Here is a 13,726-nt window from a genome sequence, read left to right on the forward strand (position 1 = left end):
ATAAGTAGAAAAATCTGCCAGTGAAAGCAAGTTTTTATGCTTGTAATAAGAAAGAAAAACTTGCTCCACTATCAGATTTTTCTACTTATTTCAAGGAGTAAAACGTGTCTAAAAACAAGCTGCTTTTAATATGATGTGTCTTAGATTTATGATCTCATTCTACTTAAAATAAGACTCATCACATTTAAAAAGCAGCTTGTTTTTAGACACTTTTTACTTCTTTCAAGCAGATTTTCACTTCACAATAATCTGATAGTGGAGCAAGTTTTTCTTCCTTATTACAAGCATAAAAAAAACTTGCTTTCACTGGCAGATTTTTCTACTTATTTCAAGTGAAAATTAGTTTGAAACAAGTGAAAATGATCTAAAAACAAGTTCATTTTCAGGTGATGAGTCTTATTTTAAGTGGAAAGAGATTAGTTTTGACTAGAAATGAGACATTTTGACAAGAAATAAGACAAATATTATTGGAAAGATTTTTGAGTTTTTGCAGTGCACGGTCTCTTGTTGGCGCACACTATTGTGTATATGTGTGTGTGTGTGTGAGAGAGAGAGAGAGTGTGTGTGTGATTGTGTTTTATGTGTCTTTGTTATGTTGAAGTCCGTTCAGTTCACCACAGAGGGAAACCAGAGGAATGAACTCTCTCTGTCTCTCTCTCCGCCCGTCATGACGAGGAAGAACAGAACCAGCATTTAAACTAGAGCACAAGTCATCACAGGCTGAAGGAACGGGTCTGGAGGTCTGGAGGTCCTGATTGGTCGGTTCATCGTCGTCTTCACACGTTGACCGGACGACTCCTCTGTGCTTTAATTATTCACACCGAAAGGGAAAGACCAAAAGACCAAAACCAGGTTTCAGTTTAGTTTCAGTTCAGTTCAGACTGTGGCAAACTGACTGACAGAACAGAAGGACTTTTAGGGACTAGTTTCAGTGGCGGATTACTTTTTTTTATTACTTTACTGACTTCCTCTTAAGGTCCGCCCACTTTACTGACGCTTACTGTACATCCAGGGCCGGCCCAAACCTCCATGGGGCCCTAAGCAAAACCTTTATTTTGGTGCCCGCTCTGCTACTGCCAATAATACTATTTCATTTTTTACTCGGTCATTACGAATCATCATATCCTGGCTGTTTTTTTTCACCCATCTATGGTTTTTATTGTGAAATGGCACTGGGTTGATTTACATTTAATCTTCAAATTGATGTAGTACTGGGATACTGAATGTCACCTAAAGGTCGACTAAAAGTAAAAAAAAAACAACAACAAAAAAAAACAACAGACAATACATTTACTGTAAACACATCATCTGCTTTTTAAAATTTTTGGTTTTAAAGCAGATATCAGTGGAATGTTTTTGTTAATATAAGTCCTAAATAGTCCTATTTTCCGTCAGCAATCACTTACATGAAGTATTTCAGCCTAAACACGAGTCTCTCCGTCACTCTGCTCTGCTGTAACCCGAGGAGAAAATTTTCCTTGTGGGATACAAGTGTTATCCAATGAGGGGAGAGAACGGCATGAAGGGCTGTGTGTGCAGCCAAGGGATGCGCGTGAATGTGGTGACGTAGCACGAGGACCAATTGATGCCTGACAAGGGCGGGGGCTGCTAACTCATGGTGCGTTCAAGGAAACTCGTACTTTGTGTTTTTCCTTCCTGTGAAGTCATACCAGTTCGATCTGGTACGAGTTCACGGGTCGGAAGTTACGAGTGGCCGTTATAGGGAACTTTCACAGACAACAGGACGGTAAAAACACGAGCTACGGGTTACCTGGAACGCTACCAAGTCGTAGTTGTGACTTGAAGCTGTAACTTACGGTTTCAAAAGCCTGCCTTGAACACAGCATTAGCCGAAACGGCCGTGCCACTGATATCTGCTTTAAATATACTGCAACAGAAAAGTGCAACAACAATTTGAAATGCAACAATAATTAAAGTTTTTTGTAATCACGCAGTGTTTCTCTAAGGATCGACAAAAGTTACGCACTACAGTTTTAAAAAGTTACTTGCCTTTTAGGGGCCCCCCAATAGTCACGGGGCCCCAAGCAGGAGCTTAGTTCGCTTGTGCCTTGGGCCGGCTCTGCTTACATCCCCTGAAGGCCCGCCCACTTTACTGACTTCCTCTTAAAGGGACATTGTGTAAGAATTCCTCCCATCAGTTGTATTTTTCATGCTGCATTCACCTGAAATTGGGCAGACGGCAGACGGACGACGAGCCTAAAATAAACAAGCCTCTATGTAAACAAGTGGTCCGTCAGCACGAGGCAAAACAATACACGACTAAAATGACATCTGGTTTGTTAGCGACGGCCGTCTGCCCGACTGCAGGTGAATGCAGCATCAGTGTAACGCTCCATTCCTCCTCACTGCGTTACCACGGCGACTTTTCACAGACATATGAATGATATGAACGGCTCATTCAGAGCTGAAAGGAACACTTCACTTTGTTGATGGGGGGATTACTGGTTAATGAAAAACAGACTTTTGAACGAAATAATCGATTTTCGTGAATAGATAACAGGAGAAGTTACACAATGTCCCTTTAAGGCCCGTCCACTTTACTGTCGTCCTCTGCCACAGTTTCATTATTGTATGACCTGAGAGTATTTAACTATTTCAAATGGAAAAAAACTTTATTTCATTGTAAGAGCTTGTCGACTCCTCCCACTGTTATGTAAAGCAGGAAGTGAGATCTGATCATCGATCGCAGGTCGTCAACGGAGACGAGAGTCAAAATTAACCACAACACAGAGATCGACTGATTGATTGTTGGTTTTGGTCTTTTCCTGGGTTTTTATGAGAATATCACCGGCCTTATCCTTTAATACACTGCAAAAACTCAAAATCTTACCAAGAATATTTGTCTTATTTCTAGTCAAAACAAATCTCATTCTACTTAAAATCAGACTCATCACATAAAAAGTAGCTTGTTTTTAGACACTTTTTACTTCTTTCAAGCAGATTTTCACTTGAAATAAGTAGAAAAATCTGATAGTGGAGCAAGTTTTTCTTTCTTATTACAAGCACAAAAAACTTGCTTTCACTGGCAGATTTTTCTACTTATTTCAAGTGAAAATGAGTTTGAAACAAGTGAAAATGATCTAAAAACAAGTTAATTTTTAGGCGATGAGTCTTATTTTTAGTGGAAAGAGATTAGCTTTGACTAAAATTGAGACATTTTGACAAGAAATAAGACAAATATTCTTGGTAAGATTTTGAGTTTTTGCAGTGTAGGTACATCGTGGTGATCGTCACATTTCTGTCTTCTGTCTTGACTGATGATGGACTGAAAAAGACAAAAACACAAAAACAAAGGCAAAGGATGGTGTGTGAAGCTCCAGATGTACTATAGACATTTCTAACACATGAAGTTAGGAGTTCTTATCTCCGACATCCTTCAGCACTGTGACCGCTATGAAGACTCCACCTGTACATGCTGTGTGTGTGTTGTGGCATTTTCTGCCATGGGAAAGATATTTGTAATGTTTTTAAATGGTTTGACATGACGTGACATGACATGATGTATAACCCATCACGACGCGGGTTTATGTACTGTATAATCAGCTGTTTTCATTAGAGAACGTGTGTGTATCAAACAAACTGTTAATCATGGTAATTTAAATGTTATTTAGTTGGATAATGGATCATCATTGGCACTGTAAACATACTGTATGTTAGAAAACTATAAACCAACTGTACAACTTCGAGGTCATACATAATAACGTACGTACATCCAGTCAGCCGACACTGAGAAATGCAGTTAAAGATGCCGAGGTTGAAATTATTCTTAATACGACTTTTTAAAGCTGATTGTTTTTTCTATGAATGATTTTGCGACTGTGCCCTTTAGTGGACAAGGCAACAACAAATGATGTTATTTGCCAATTTAAGAAAACACACGATAATGTTATATTTGGAAATTATGGACTATTTAACTGCAAATTTCTAGGATAAAAAAAAAGAAAAGAAGTTTTTTTAATATTTAAACTATTCCACATATTTTGTAACACATTGTAATTGCCATTATTTTCTATTTATTTTTTAATCATAATCATCATTGTACCGACAGTTATGTTGTTTCCCTTTCCTGAAATACAGAATCAGAAAATAAAAATCACTTTATTTGTCAAAAGGAGTTTGTTTTAAAAGTATATTATGTGATTGATGACAATGGTTGATTGTTATTTTTACTGCATTATATTCAGTAACCCTTTCTTAGATTTAATGTAGAATTACCCACTGCAAAAACTCAAACTCTTTCCAAGAATATTTGTCTTATTTCTTGTCAAAATGTCTCATTTCTAGTCAAAACTAATCTCTTTCCACTTAAAATAAGACTCATCGCCTAAAAATTAACTTGTTTTTAGATCATTTTCACTTGTTTCAAACTAATTTTCACTTGAAATAAGTAGAAAATCTGCCAGTGAAGTAGGTTTTTTGTGTTTGTAATAAGAAAGAAAAACAGATTTTTCTACTTATTTTAAGTGAAAATCTGCTTGAAAGAAGTTAAAAGTGTCTAAAAACAAGCTACTTTTAATGTGATGAGTCTTATTTTAAGTAGAATTCTCGTTTTTCTTCCTCATTACAAGCATAAAAAAACTTGCTTTCACTGGCAGATTTTTCTACTTATTTCAAGTGAAAATGTGTTTGAAACAAGTGAAAATGATCTAAAAACAAGTTAATTTTTAGGTGATGAGTCTTATTTTAAGTGGAAAGGGGTTGTTTTGACTAAAAATGTGACATTTTGACAAGAAATAAGACAAATATTCTTGGAAAGATTTTGAGTTTTTGCAGTGTGAGGCCTGATTCCAAAGGTTTAGCTTGAAGTGTATCTATCTCACCTTTTGCACTTTATGTCCACTTGTGTAAATCTGTGTGTTGTGGTGCAGCTGCAGGAAGCTGAGCTGGATGAAACAACCAAGGCAGCAGCAGGACAAAGACTGTATCTATCTACACTCACTGTGCTGTATAGGTTCATGTGTGGTGATGTAACCGTGCATCTCCATTAAGTCCATACAGTTACAGTATGTGGGTCAAGACTGAGTGAACCTGAATAACCAGTGCAGCCTGAACAACAATGAACAGCGACACTGTACAAGCTGATTCACTAAGATTGTTATCACTGTGCAGAATAAGAAGAAGGAGATGAACTCAGCTTTTAATGAATAATGTACAACAGCTTTAAAGGATAATTATTGTTTGTTTTTTTTACAATCTGGACCTTATTTCTAGCATAAAATACGATCATTTTACTATTTATTTACGGTCAGTAGGCTATAGGTCAACCTACAGACCCCGGATGTTGATAACAGCTAACCCCGGACTCGGAGGGGAATAGCACTAGCCTATCAGAACTAAATCTTGGTGAAATGAAGGAGTTTCTCTGCAGATAATGTGTTATTTAGAGGCTGCATTCTGCTGCCCTGTAGACTCCATTATACGGATATAGGCGCCTCTCCACTGGGGCTCATTTCATCACAACCACTTGGAATGACACCAAAGTTATCTGGGGGAGGAAATGATTGATCGGATTTTATGATAGAAATAAGGTCCAGGTTGTAATATTTGTCTTATTTCTTGTCAAAATGTCTCATTTATGGTCAAAACAACCGCTTTCTACTTAAAATAAGACTCATTACCTAAAAATTAACTTGTTTTTAGATCAATTTCACTTGTTTCAAACACATTTTCACTTGAAATAAGTAGAAAAATCTGCCAGTTAAAGCACGTTTTTTTATGCTTGTAATAAGGAAGAAAAACTTGCTCCACTATCAGATTATTTTAAGTGAAAATCTGCTTGAAAGAAGTAAAAAGTGTCTAAAAACAAGCTGCTTTTAATGTGATGAGTCTTATTTTAAGTAGAATGAGATTTGTTTTGACTAGAAATGACATTTTGACTAAAAATAATAAGACAAATATTCTTGGTAAGATATTAGATTGTTTTGCAGTGCATAAACAGTTTAACAGCTATGACAAAATAAAAATGGAGTCAGAGTGACAGTGCAGTAATCTGGAGACAGGTTGGTGAAACAGTTTCCTGTTGCATTTGAATAAAGGCAAATCAGAGAACTGTGCAGCCGTCCAGGAATACCACACTGCAAAAACTCAAAATCTTTCCAAGAATATTTGTCTTATTTCTTGTCCAAATGTCTCATTTCTAGTCAAAACTAATCTCTTTCCACTTAAAATAAGACTCATCACCAAAAAATTAACTTGTTTTTAGATCATTTTCACTTGTTTCAAACAAATTTTCACTTGAAATAAGTAGAAAAATCTGCCAGTGAAAGCAAGTTTTTTGTGCTTGTAATAAGGAAGAAAAACTTGCTCCACTATCAGATTTTTCTACTTATTTCAAGTGAAAATCTGCTTGAAAGAAATAAAAACTGTCTAAAAACAAGCTGCTTTTTAAATGTGATGAGTCTCATTTTAAGTAGAATGAGATTGTTTTGACTAGAAATAAGACAAATATTCTTGGTAAGAGTTTGAGTTTTTGCAGTGCAGCTCAGTCAGTAGCATAAGAAGCTGTTTTAGTTGGAATGCATCTTTACTAAAAGGAATGACGGTGTCTTCCTGGTTTGGTCTGACTGCCAGGCAGCTACTTGTTGTCACATGTTCAGACTTTCACCTCGCTACTACTTTGTTATTTCAGCTGGGCGGGAACTTCCAACCAACCACAACGCACCAGGAAGTGAAGCTCCATTTTGACTCGGCTGCTGCACTTTAACAAGTTCATGTTAATCAAGTGCTCCAACAAAGAGTTTCAGTTTTTTATCATTGCAGTTGATCTATTTCACCACCAGAGGTCATTATAGGCTTTAACTGCTTCTGGAGGGTTTCTGTATTTAAAGGCATACGCCAACATTTTGGCAAATTGGCCCATTGCCATAATCCCTATAGTCATCATAGCAGTAGGTTCGCTACCTTTAATTGTCGGTGCAAGCTATTTTTAGAACGGCGGAGCAGAGCCGTGAGCTACTCAGAGCTACGCTACGGAGGCTCATTATGGGATTTCTTGGTTTCAAACTCATCAAATACACAATCCAACAACTCCACAACGCTCTGGTGGACAAGTTGTGAGCTGCACATTCACCACGCTATGAGATAATAACACAACGTTACCACACAGAGTTGTTGTAGAGGGAAATTCATGCAAAACCACTGATGCACGTTGCCTTCAGGGACAGTTTTTCATCATCAGTCTCTGTATTTCCCTCTAAAACAACTCTGTGTGGTAACGTTGTGTTATTATCTCATAGCGTGGTGAATGTGCAGCTCACAACTTGTCCACCAGAGCGTTGTGGAGTTGTTGGATTGTGTATTTGATGAGTTTGATGAGGGAAACCAACCAAGAAATCCCATAATGAGCCTCCGTAGCGTAGCTCTGAGCAGCTCACGGCTCTGCTCCGCCGTTCTAAAAACAGCTTGCACCGACAATTAAAGGTAACGAACCTACTGCTATGACTATAGGGATTATGGCAATGGGCCCATTTGACAAAATGTTGAACTATCCCTTTAACGCGGGAGTATTTTATATCATGATGCTGGAGCTTTTACTGAAGCATCACAGTATTTATTCTTCCTAACTGAGCTGTTGCACAGTAAATCTACTTTACTCTAAACAACATTTCTTTCTTTCTCTAAATCTCTGTTGTGATTCTTTGTGTCGGATATTTCCTGCTATTTTAAGATAATGACGCATTTCCACCCAATGTAACTAACTCACTCACTTTTTCCCCCACAGGAGGAGTCACACCGAGCACCGAGCCTCGCCTCAGAGTGGAGGTGAGTTGGATTCACGCACCGCTGTGTCTCAGTGCGGTGACGCTGCTGCTCTGCGCCATCATGTCAACCCGCTGTGCTCGGATCAGAGACAGGCTACTAGACTAGATGCCGGTTTTGTCCTTAAATGAGTTCAAATTGGAATGTATGACATTGTGAATTTGAAATAAAGCTTTGGGGAAAAAAAGAAAGGAAAAAAAAGATACTAGATGCCTCGTTCCCAGGCAACTCTATTGAGTGGAATGCGTCAACGTGGCGGCCATCTTGGTCGGGGGGAAGCCGTGTCTACTTCCTGCTTTAGTCAACAGAGGCAGACGTCTATCAATGATTAAAATCGCCATAACTCACCGATTATTCAACCGATTTTCAAGCCGTTTGGTTTATTATAAATGTCAGACATTTATTTATGATACAACAAAAAAAATTATATATATTTTTTATGTATTAAACATAAACTTACATACTCAGACACACACCCACATGCATAAATACACTGAAATGTGTTCTATAACACTGAAATATGTCTATAGACCAGAGCGGCATCTCTATGCAAATGAGAATGACTGATGCATCCTGGGTAATTTAAGGGCAGCGCCAGGCATTTTTACATTGCACTCAGTGGCTTTTTGTGTTTTGATGGAGCGTAGACTAACTAACAATCAATCTGAATGTTTTATTTTGTGTTTCTTTTGTAGCACTATGTCTCATAATTATTCTGACACCCTCTTTGAAACCCACCGTTCACGCTATCTTGAAAAATGACAATGAATGAATCTAGCGGTATGCTCCTTTAGCCTCCCACAGTGATCAATGACTCCACACAGTGGCCAGAAATGTCTGACCCAGACATCTACACGTATTTGGTGGAATCACCGGGAGGTTTTGGCTCAGTGTTGTCTGGAAACAGCCTGTTAATAGACAACTTTTTGTTAGTTAGTTTGTTGAGCCAGTTAGGCTGAACTTTTCAATGGAGGGATGCCGGGCGCTGCCCCTAAATTACCCAGGATGCATCAGTCTTTCTCATTTGCATAAAGATGCCGCTCTGGTCTATATTATGTCTATGGTCAGAATATAATATAAACATTCTGGGTTGACATCCACAATTGGATCAAACAAAAAATAGTATTATTTCCAGCTGCTATCTCTCGTGATGATGTCACTTTCGGTATGATCTTACAAAACAAATATGATGAACTCTGTTGCAATTTAATTCTTTGTCTAGCAAAATTTTTCATTCACAAGAATAGAGTTATGAAGTCATCCCCCAAATGTATTGTCTTCATGAATGAATTTAAATTGTACATGAAATCACTAAAACTTGTAACAGAAATAAAGGCACAGAAACTATATGATAATTTAAAGAATTTTCCCACTGAAATGAATAACTAAAAATGATTTGAATCCCCCTCATGAAATAAATGTTTATTCTATTTTATATTTAATTTATTTTTGACTATTTATTGTGAGATGTATATTTTAATTTTAATTATATTTCAACTGCTCTAAATGTATTCTATTGAAGCACTAATGTGTATGTTCCTATTGTGAGTTAACTTGCACTAATGTTGAATGATGTTCATCTGGCATTCCCTTCACACTTATGGTATATGCACTATGAAAAATGCCAGTGTTGTTTTATTTTTGTACTTTTTCAATAAAAATTTGAAGGGAAAAAAAAAAAAGTCTATGGTCAGAACCCCCCCACCAAGATGGCGGCCGTGTTGACGTACGCTGAGAAGCAGAAGGCGGCATCTTGTGCTCGGCTGCCCTGCGTGCATTCATCCAACCACCCGATCGATACCTCTTCCTACAGATGCATAGCCCCGCCCACTTGTCGCTCCTGATTGGCCGGTGTTGAGACAGACGCGGCTGTGATTGGCTGTCCGCGGCCCGTGACGTCAGCGGTGCGCAGCGGCATAAAGCAGAGCGGTGCGGACAGAGAGAGGCCTCAGTCGGTTGTTCCTGTTCAGGGTTTCACATCTATCTCATCATCTGCTGGTTTATTACATCCTATAATAAAACATGGCGAACCCCAAAGTCTTCTTCGACATGACGGTCGGCGGCTCCGCGGTGGGGAGGATCGTGATGGAGGTAAGACACGTGATGATCTCACTATGCATTCTTTAATTTTTTTTTTTTTTTTTTTTTAGAAACTCGAATTTATACAAAAAATCCGGTACAAATTAGTATTAAATTCCACTGTAACATCCTGTAACGTTGGTAAATTTAGTGTAAAGAGCAGATGAATCACACACAGAGAGAGAAGCAGCAGCAGCAGCTCAGGCGGAGTGAAGCCTGCAGTGGGCTGGACAGGAAGGAAATGAACACACACACTGATGTGAAACCACCAAACATGACGATGTTTGCTCTCTGGTGCAAAATGAGACTGAAAAACGGTGTTAAATGTCTTAAATAAAAACCAGAATACACATATTATTAATATAAAAACATAGGCTACTTATTAATCTTGTTGCATTTGCATCCTGTTGCCTATAGGCTGCTATATAGCTACAACCGGTAGGTAGGCTGCTACTGCTGCAGTAAAGTCTCCACACAATAATGTTATATAAACGGGCTGCTTAGTGATCAGTATTGACTCGGTGTTTGTGTTAATAGAAAGCCAGAGCAGCAGGCCTGCAGTCAGTCATGTTAAGTGTTATCAGCTGTGTTGCTGCTGCTGCTGCTGCTGGCTCATTGAGGCCTGTTGCCAAAGGGTTAGCTGCTTCAAGTGTCTTTTCCTGCTTTATACACTGCAAAAACTCAATCTTTCCAAGAATATTTGTCTTATTTCTTGTCAAAATGTCTAATTTCTAGTCTAAACAACCCCTTTTCACTTAAAATAAGACTCATCACCTAAAAATTAACTTGTTTTTACATCATTTTCACTTGTTTCAAACACATTTTCACTTGAAATAAGTAGAAAAATCTGCCAGTGAAAGCAAGTTTTTTTATGCTTGTAATAAGGAAGAAAAACTTGCTCCACTATCAGATTATTTTAAGTGAAAATCTGCTTGAAAGAAGTAAAAAGTGTCTAAAAACAAGCTGCTTTTTAATGTGATGAGTCTTATTTTAAGTGTAATGAGATTTGTTTTGACTAGAAATGACATTCTGACTAAAAATAAGACAAATATTCTTGGTAAGATATTAGATTTTTTTGCAGTGTGTGTATATATGTCCATCTATTCTACCACATGATTCTCCACTGATGTAAATGTCTGTGTTTGTGTTTTGCAGCTTCGTGCTGATGTGGTCCCAAAGACTGCAGGTAGGTGAGCTGGAGGAGAAAGAGGAAAACTGTAAAAGAGTCTGAGGCGGTTTCATTTACAGACCACCTGTCTAAAGCAATAAATAATTCAACCTTGTGTTTTGTATTTTAGTTTATATGCAAAAAAGAAAAAGAGAAGGTATAGGTACACTGTAAAAACTCAAAACCTTTCAAAGGATATTTGTCTTATTTCTTGTCTAAATGTCTCAATTTTAATCAAAACGAATCTCTTTCCACTTAAAAACCTAGAAATGAACTTGTTTTTAGATAATTTCACTTGTTTCAGACACATTTTCAATTGAAATGAGAAAAATCTGCCAGTGAAAGCAAGTTTTTTTTTGTGTGTGTTTGTTATAAGAAAGAAAAACTTTCTCCACTATCAGATTTTTCTACTTATTTCAAGTGAAAATCTGCTTGAAAAAAGTTAAAAAGTGTCTAAAAACAAGCTGCTTTTTAATGTGATGAGTCTTATTTTTAGTATAATTAGATTTGTTTTGACTAGAAATGACATTTTGACTAGAAATAAGACAAATATTCTTGTAAGATTTAGAGTTTTTGCAGTGTACTGTAGGTTTGTATGAAAAATGGCTTTCTTTCTTTCTTTCTTTACAGAAAACTTCCGTGCTCTGTGCACCGGGGAGAAAGGTTTTGGCTTCAAGGGCTCCTCGTTCCACCGCGTCATCCCTGGGTTTATGTGCCAGGTAACAGTTCTTCTGTCTTTTAGTCACGTTTTTAGTTTCTTAGTTTCTTGTTTTCACACGTTCAGACTGAACCTGAACCTCACTCAACAGGTTTGTGGCTTCTGCTGTTGCCACATGCGCTGATCCTACATGTACTTACTTTGTGTTTTAGGGCGGGGACTTCACCAAGCACAACGGCACTGGAGGCAAATCCATCTACGGAGAGAAGTTTGCCGATGAGAACTTCCAGCTGAAGCACACCGAGCCGGGCATCCTGTCCATGGCTAACGCCGGACCCAACACCAACGGGTCCCAGTTCTTCATCTGCACCGAGAAAACTGAATGGTGAGTTCGACTACGACTCGGCTGCAGTGACTCGGCAAAAACTCAAAATCTGTCCAAGAATATTTGTCTTATTTCTTGTCAAAATGTCTCATTTCTAGTCAAAACTAATCTCTTTCCACTTAAAATAAGACTCATCACCTAAAAATTAACTTGTTTTTAGATGAATGTTTTGTATTTTAGTTTGTATGCAAAGAAAAAAAGAGAAGGTTATAGGTACACTGTAAAAACTCAAAACCTTTCAAAGAATATTTGTCTTATTTCTTGTCTAAATGTCTCAAACTAATCTCTTTCCACTTAAAAACCTAGAAATTAACTTGTTTTTAGATCATTTCACTTGTTTCAAACACATTTTCAATTGAAATAAGTAGAAAATCTGCCAGTGAAAGCAAGTTTTTGTGTGTGTGTGCTTGTAATATAAGAGAGAAAAACTATCAGATTATTTCAAGTGAAAATCAGCTTGAAAGAAGTAAAAAGTGTCTAAAAACAAGCTACTTTTTTAATGTGATGAGTCTAATGTAAAGTATAATGAGATTTGATTAGACTAGAAATGACATTTAGGGTATGGACACCCTGATTTATTTGTCAAAATGTCTCATTTCTAGTCAAAACTAAATCTCTTTCCACTTAAAATAAGACTCATCACCTAAAAATTAACTTGTTTTTAGATGATTTTTACTGGTTTCAAACAAATTTTCACTCGAAATAACTAAAAAATGAAAGTGATGCAGTAATAAAAGGCTGAGAGACACAGACACACTTGTGCTTGTAATAAGAAAGAAAAACTTGCTCCACTATCAGATTTTTCTACTTATTTCAAGTGAAAATCTGCTTGAAAGAAGTAAAAAGTGTCTAAAAACAAGCTGCTTTTAATGTGATGAGTCTTATTTTAAGTAGAATGAGATTGTTTCGACTAGAAATAAGACAAATATTCTTGGTATAAGAGTTAGAGTTTTTGCAGTGTGTGATTTCAGATAACTAACTGGCTGCTGTTCTGTTTCTTCTCCAGGCTGAATGGGAAACACGTGGTGTTTGGCCGCGTCGTGGAAGGGATGGACGTGGTCAAGAAAGTAGAATCGTACGGCTCAAAAAATGGCGCCACTAAATCCAAGGTGGTCGTTTCCGACTGCGGCCAACTGTAACGTCGCAGCAGCAACGCAGTTCCTGAAGTTCAGTTTGTTCTCCTATTAATTCCTTCACCTTCCTCTTCCACATTCCTCTTCCTCAGCCCAGTCAGTCACTATGTAACGTGGTGCGTGTCCGTCTTCATTATTGGTTGTGTAATATTTTGTACCAGCCTGTCCTTCAAACAAAGGTCACATTTGTGAACAAAATCTGAATAAAATAATAATGTAAATAAAACGGTTTCTTTTGTGTGTGTGCACGTCCTGCTGTGCTTCTGTAGAAAAGTTTGAACTAACCCCAACAACAGATTCTGATTCTGACTAACACTGGTGGAATCAAAACGAGTTCATATTTATTTATCAAGACCAAATACAGAGTTTCATATTTTAGTATTGCAGTTATTATATTTTACCACCAGATGTCATCATAGTAGGTATTCATTCATCCAAAAGGTGAACTGATGTGTTCAAAGTCCAGAAGTTAATTTAACTCATAGGCCAATGGGAAGTAAACTTAAATTTAAACGTGCAGTTCC

General features: G+C 37.5%; 1 protein-coding gene across 1 annotated transcript; it reads left to right on the forward strand.

Moving 5' to 3' along the window:
• Positions 1–9,682: 9,682 nt before the first annotated feature.
• LOC146976772 (peptidyl-prolyl cis-trans isomerase-like) lies at positions 9,683–13,431 on the forward strand. The gene is made up of 5 exons (XM_085792552.1): positions 9,683–9,870; positions 11,014–11,044; positions 11,657–11,745; positions 11,897–12,069; positions 13,076–13,431. Exons 1-5 carry the CDS (start codon positions 9,802–9,804, stop codon positions 13,206–13,208), a joined length of 495 nt encoding a protein of 164 aa, XP_085648678.1. The 5' UTR covers positions 9,683–9,801; the 3' UTR covers positions 13,209–13,431.
• Positions 13,432–13,726: the final 295 nt, after the last annotated feature.

This window comes from Trachurus japonicus, chromosome 12 (genome assembly GCF_045865225.1).
Source record: "Trachurus japonicus isolate A0001 chromosome 12, Traja_1.0".
NCBI lineage: Eukaryota > Metazoa > Chordata > Actinopteri > Carangiformes > Carangidae > Trachurus > Trachurus japonicus.

Bases quoted from the DNA above. Each gene is read 5' to 3' on its own strand.
- LOC146976772 (XM_085792552.1), top strand. From the start codon at position 9,802: ATGGCGAACCCCAAAGTCTTCTTCGACATGACGGTCGGCGGCTCCGCG. The intron at 9,871-11,013 runs GTAAGACACGTG...TGTGTTTTGCAG, and splicing joins TGGGGAGGATCGTGATGGAG to CTTCGTGCTGATGTGGTCCC. The intron at 11,045-11,656 runs GTAGGTGAGCTG...CTTTCTTTACAG, and splicing joins TGTGGTCCCAAAGACTGCAG to AAAACTTCCGTGCTCTGTGC.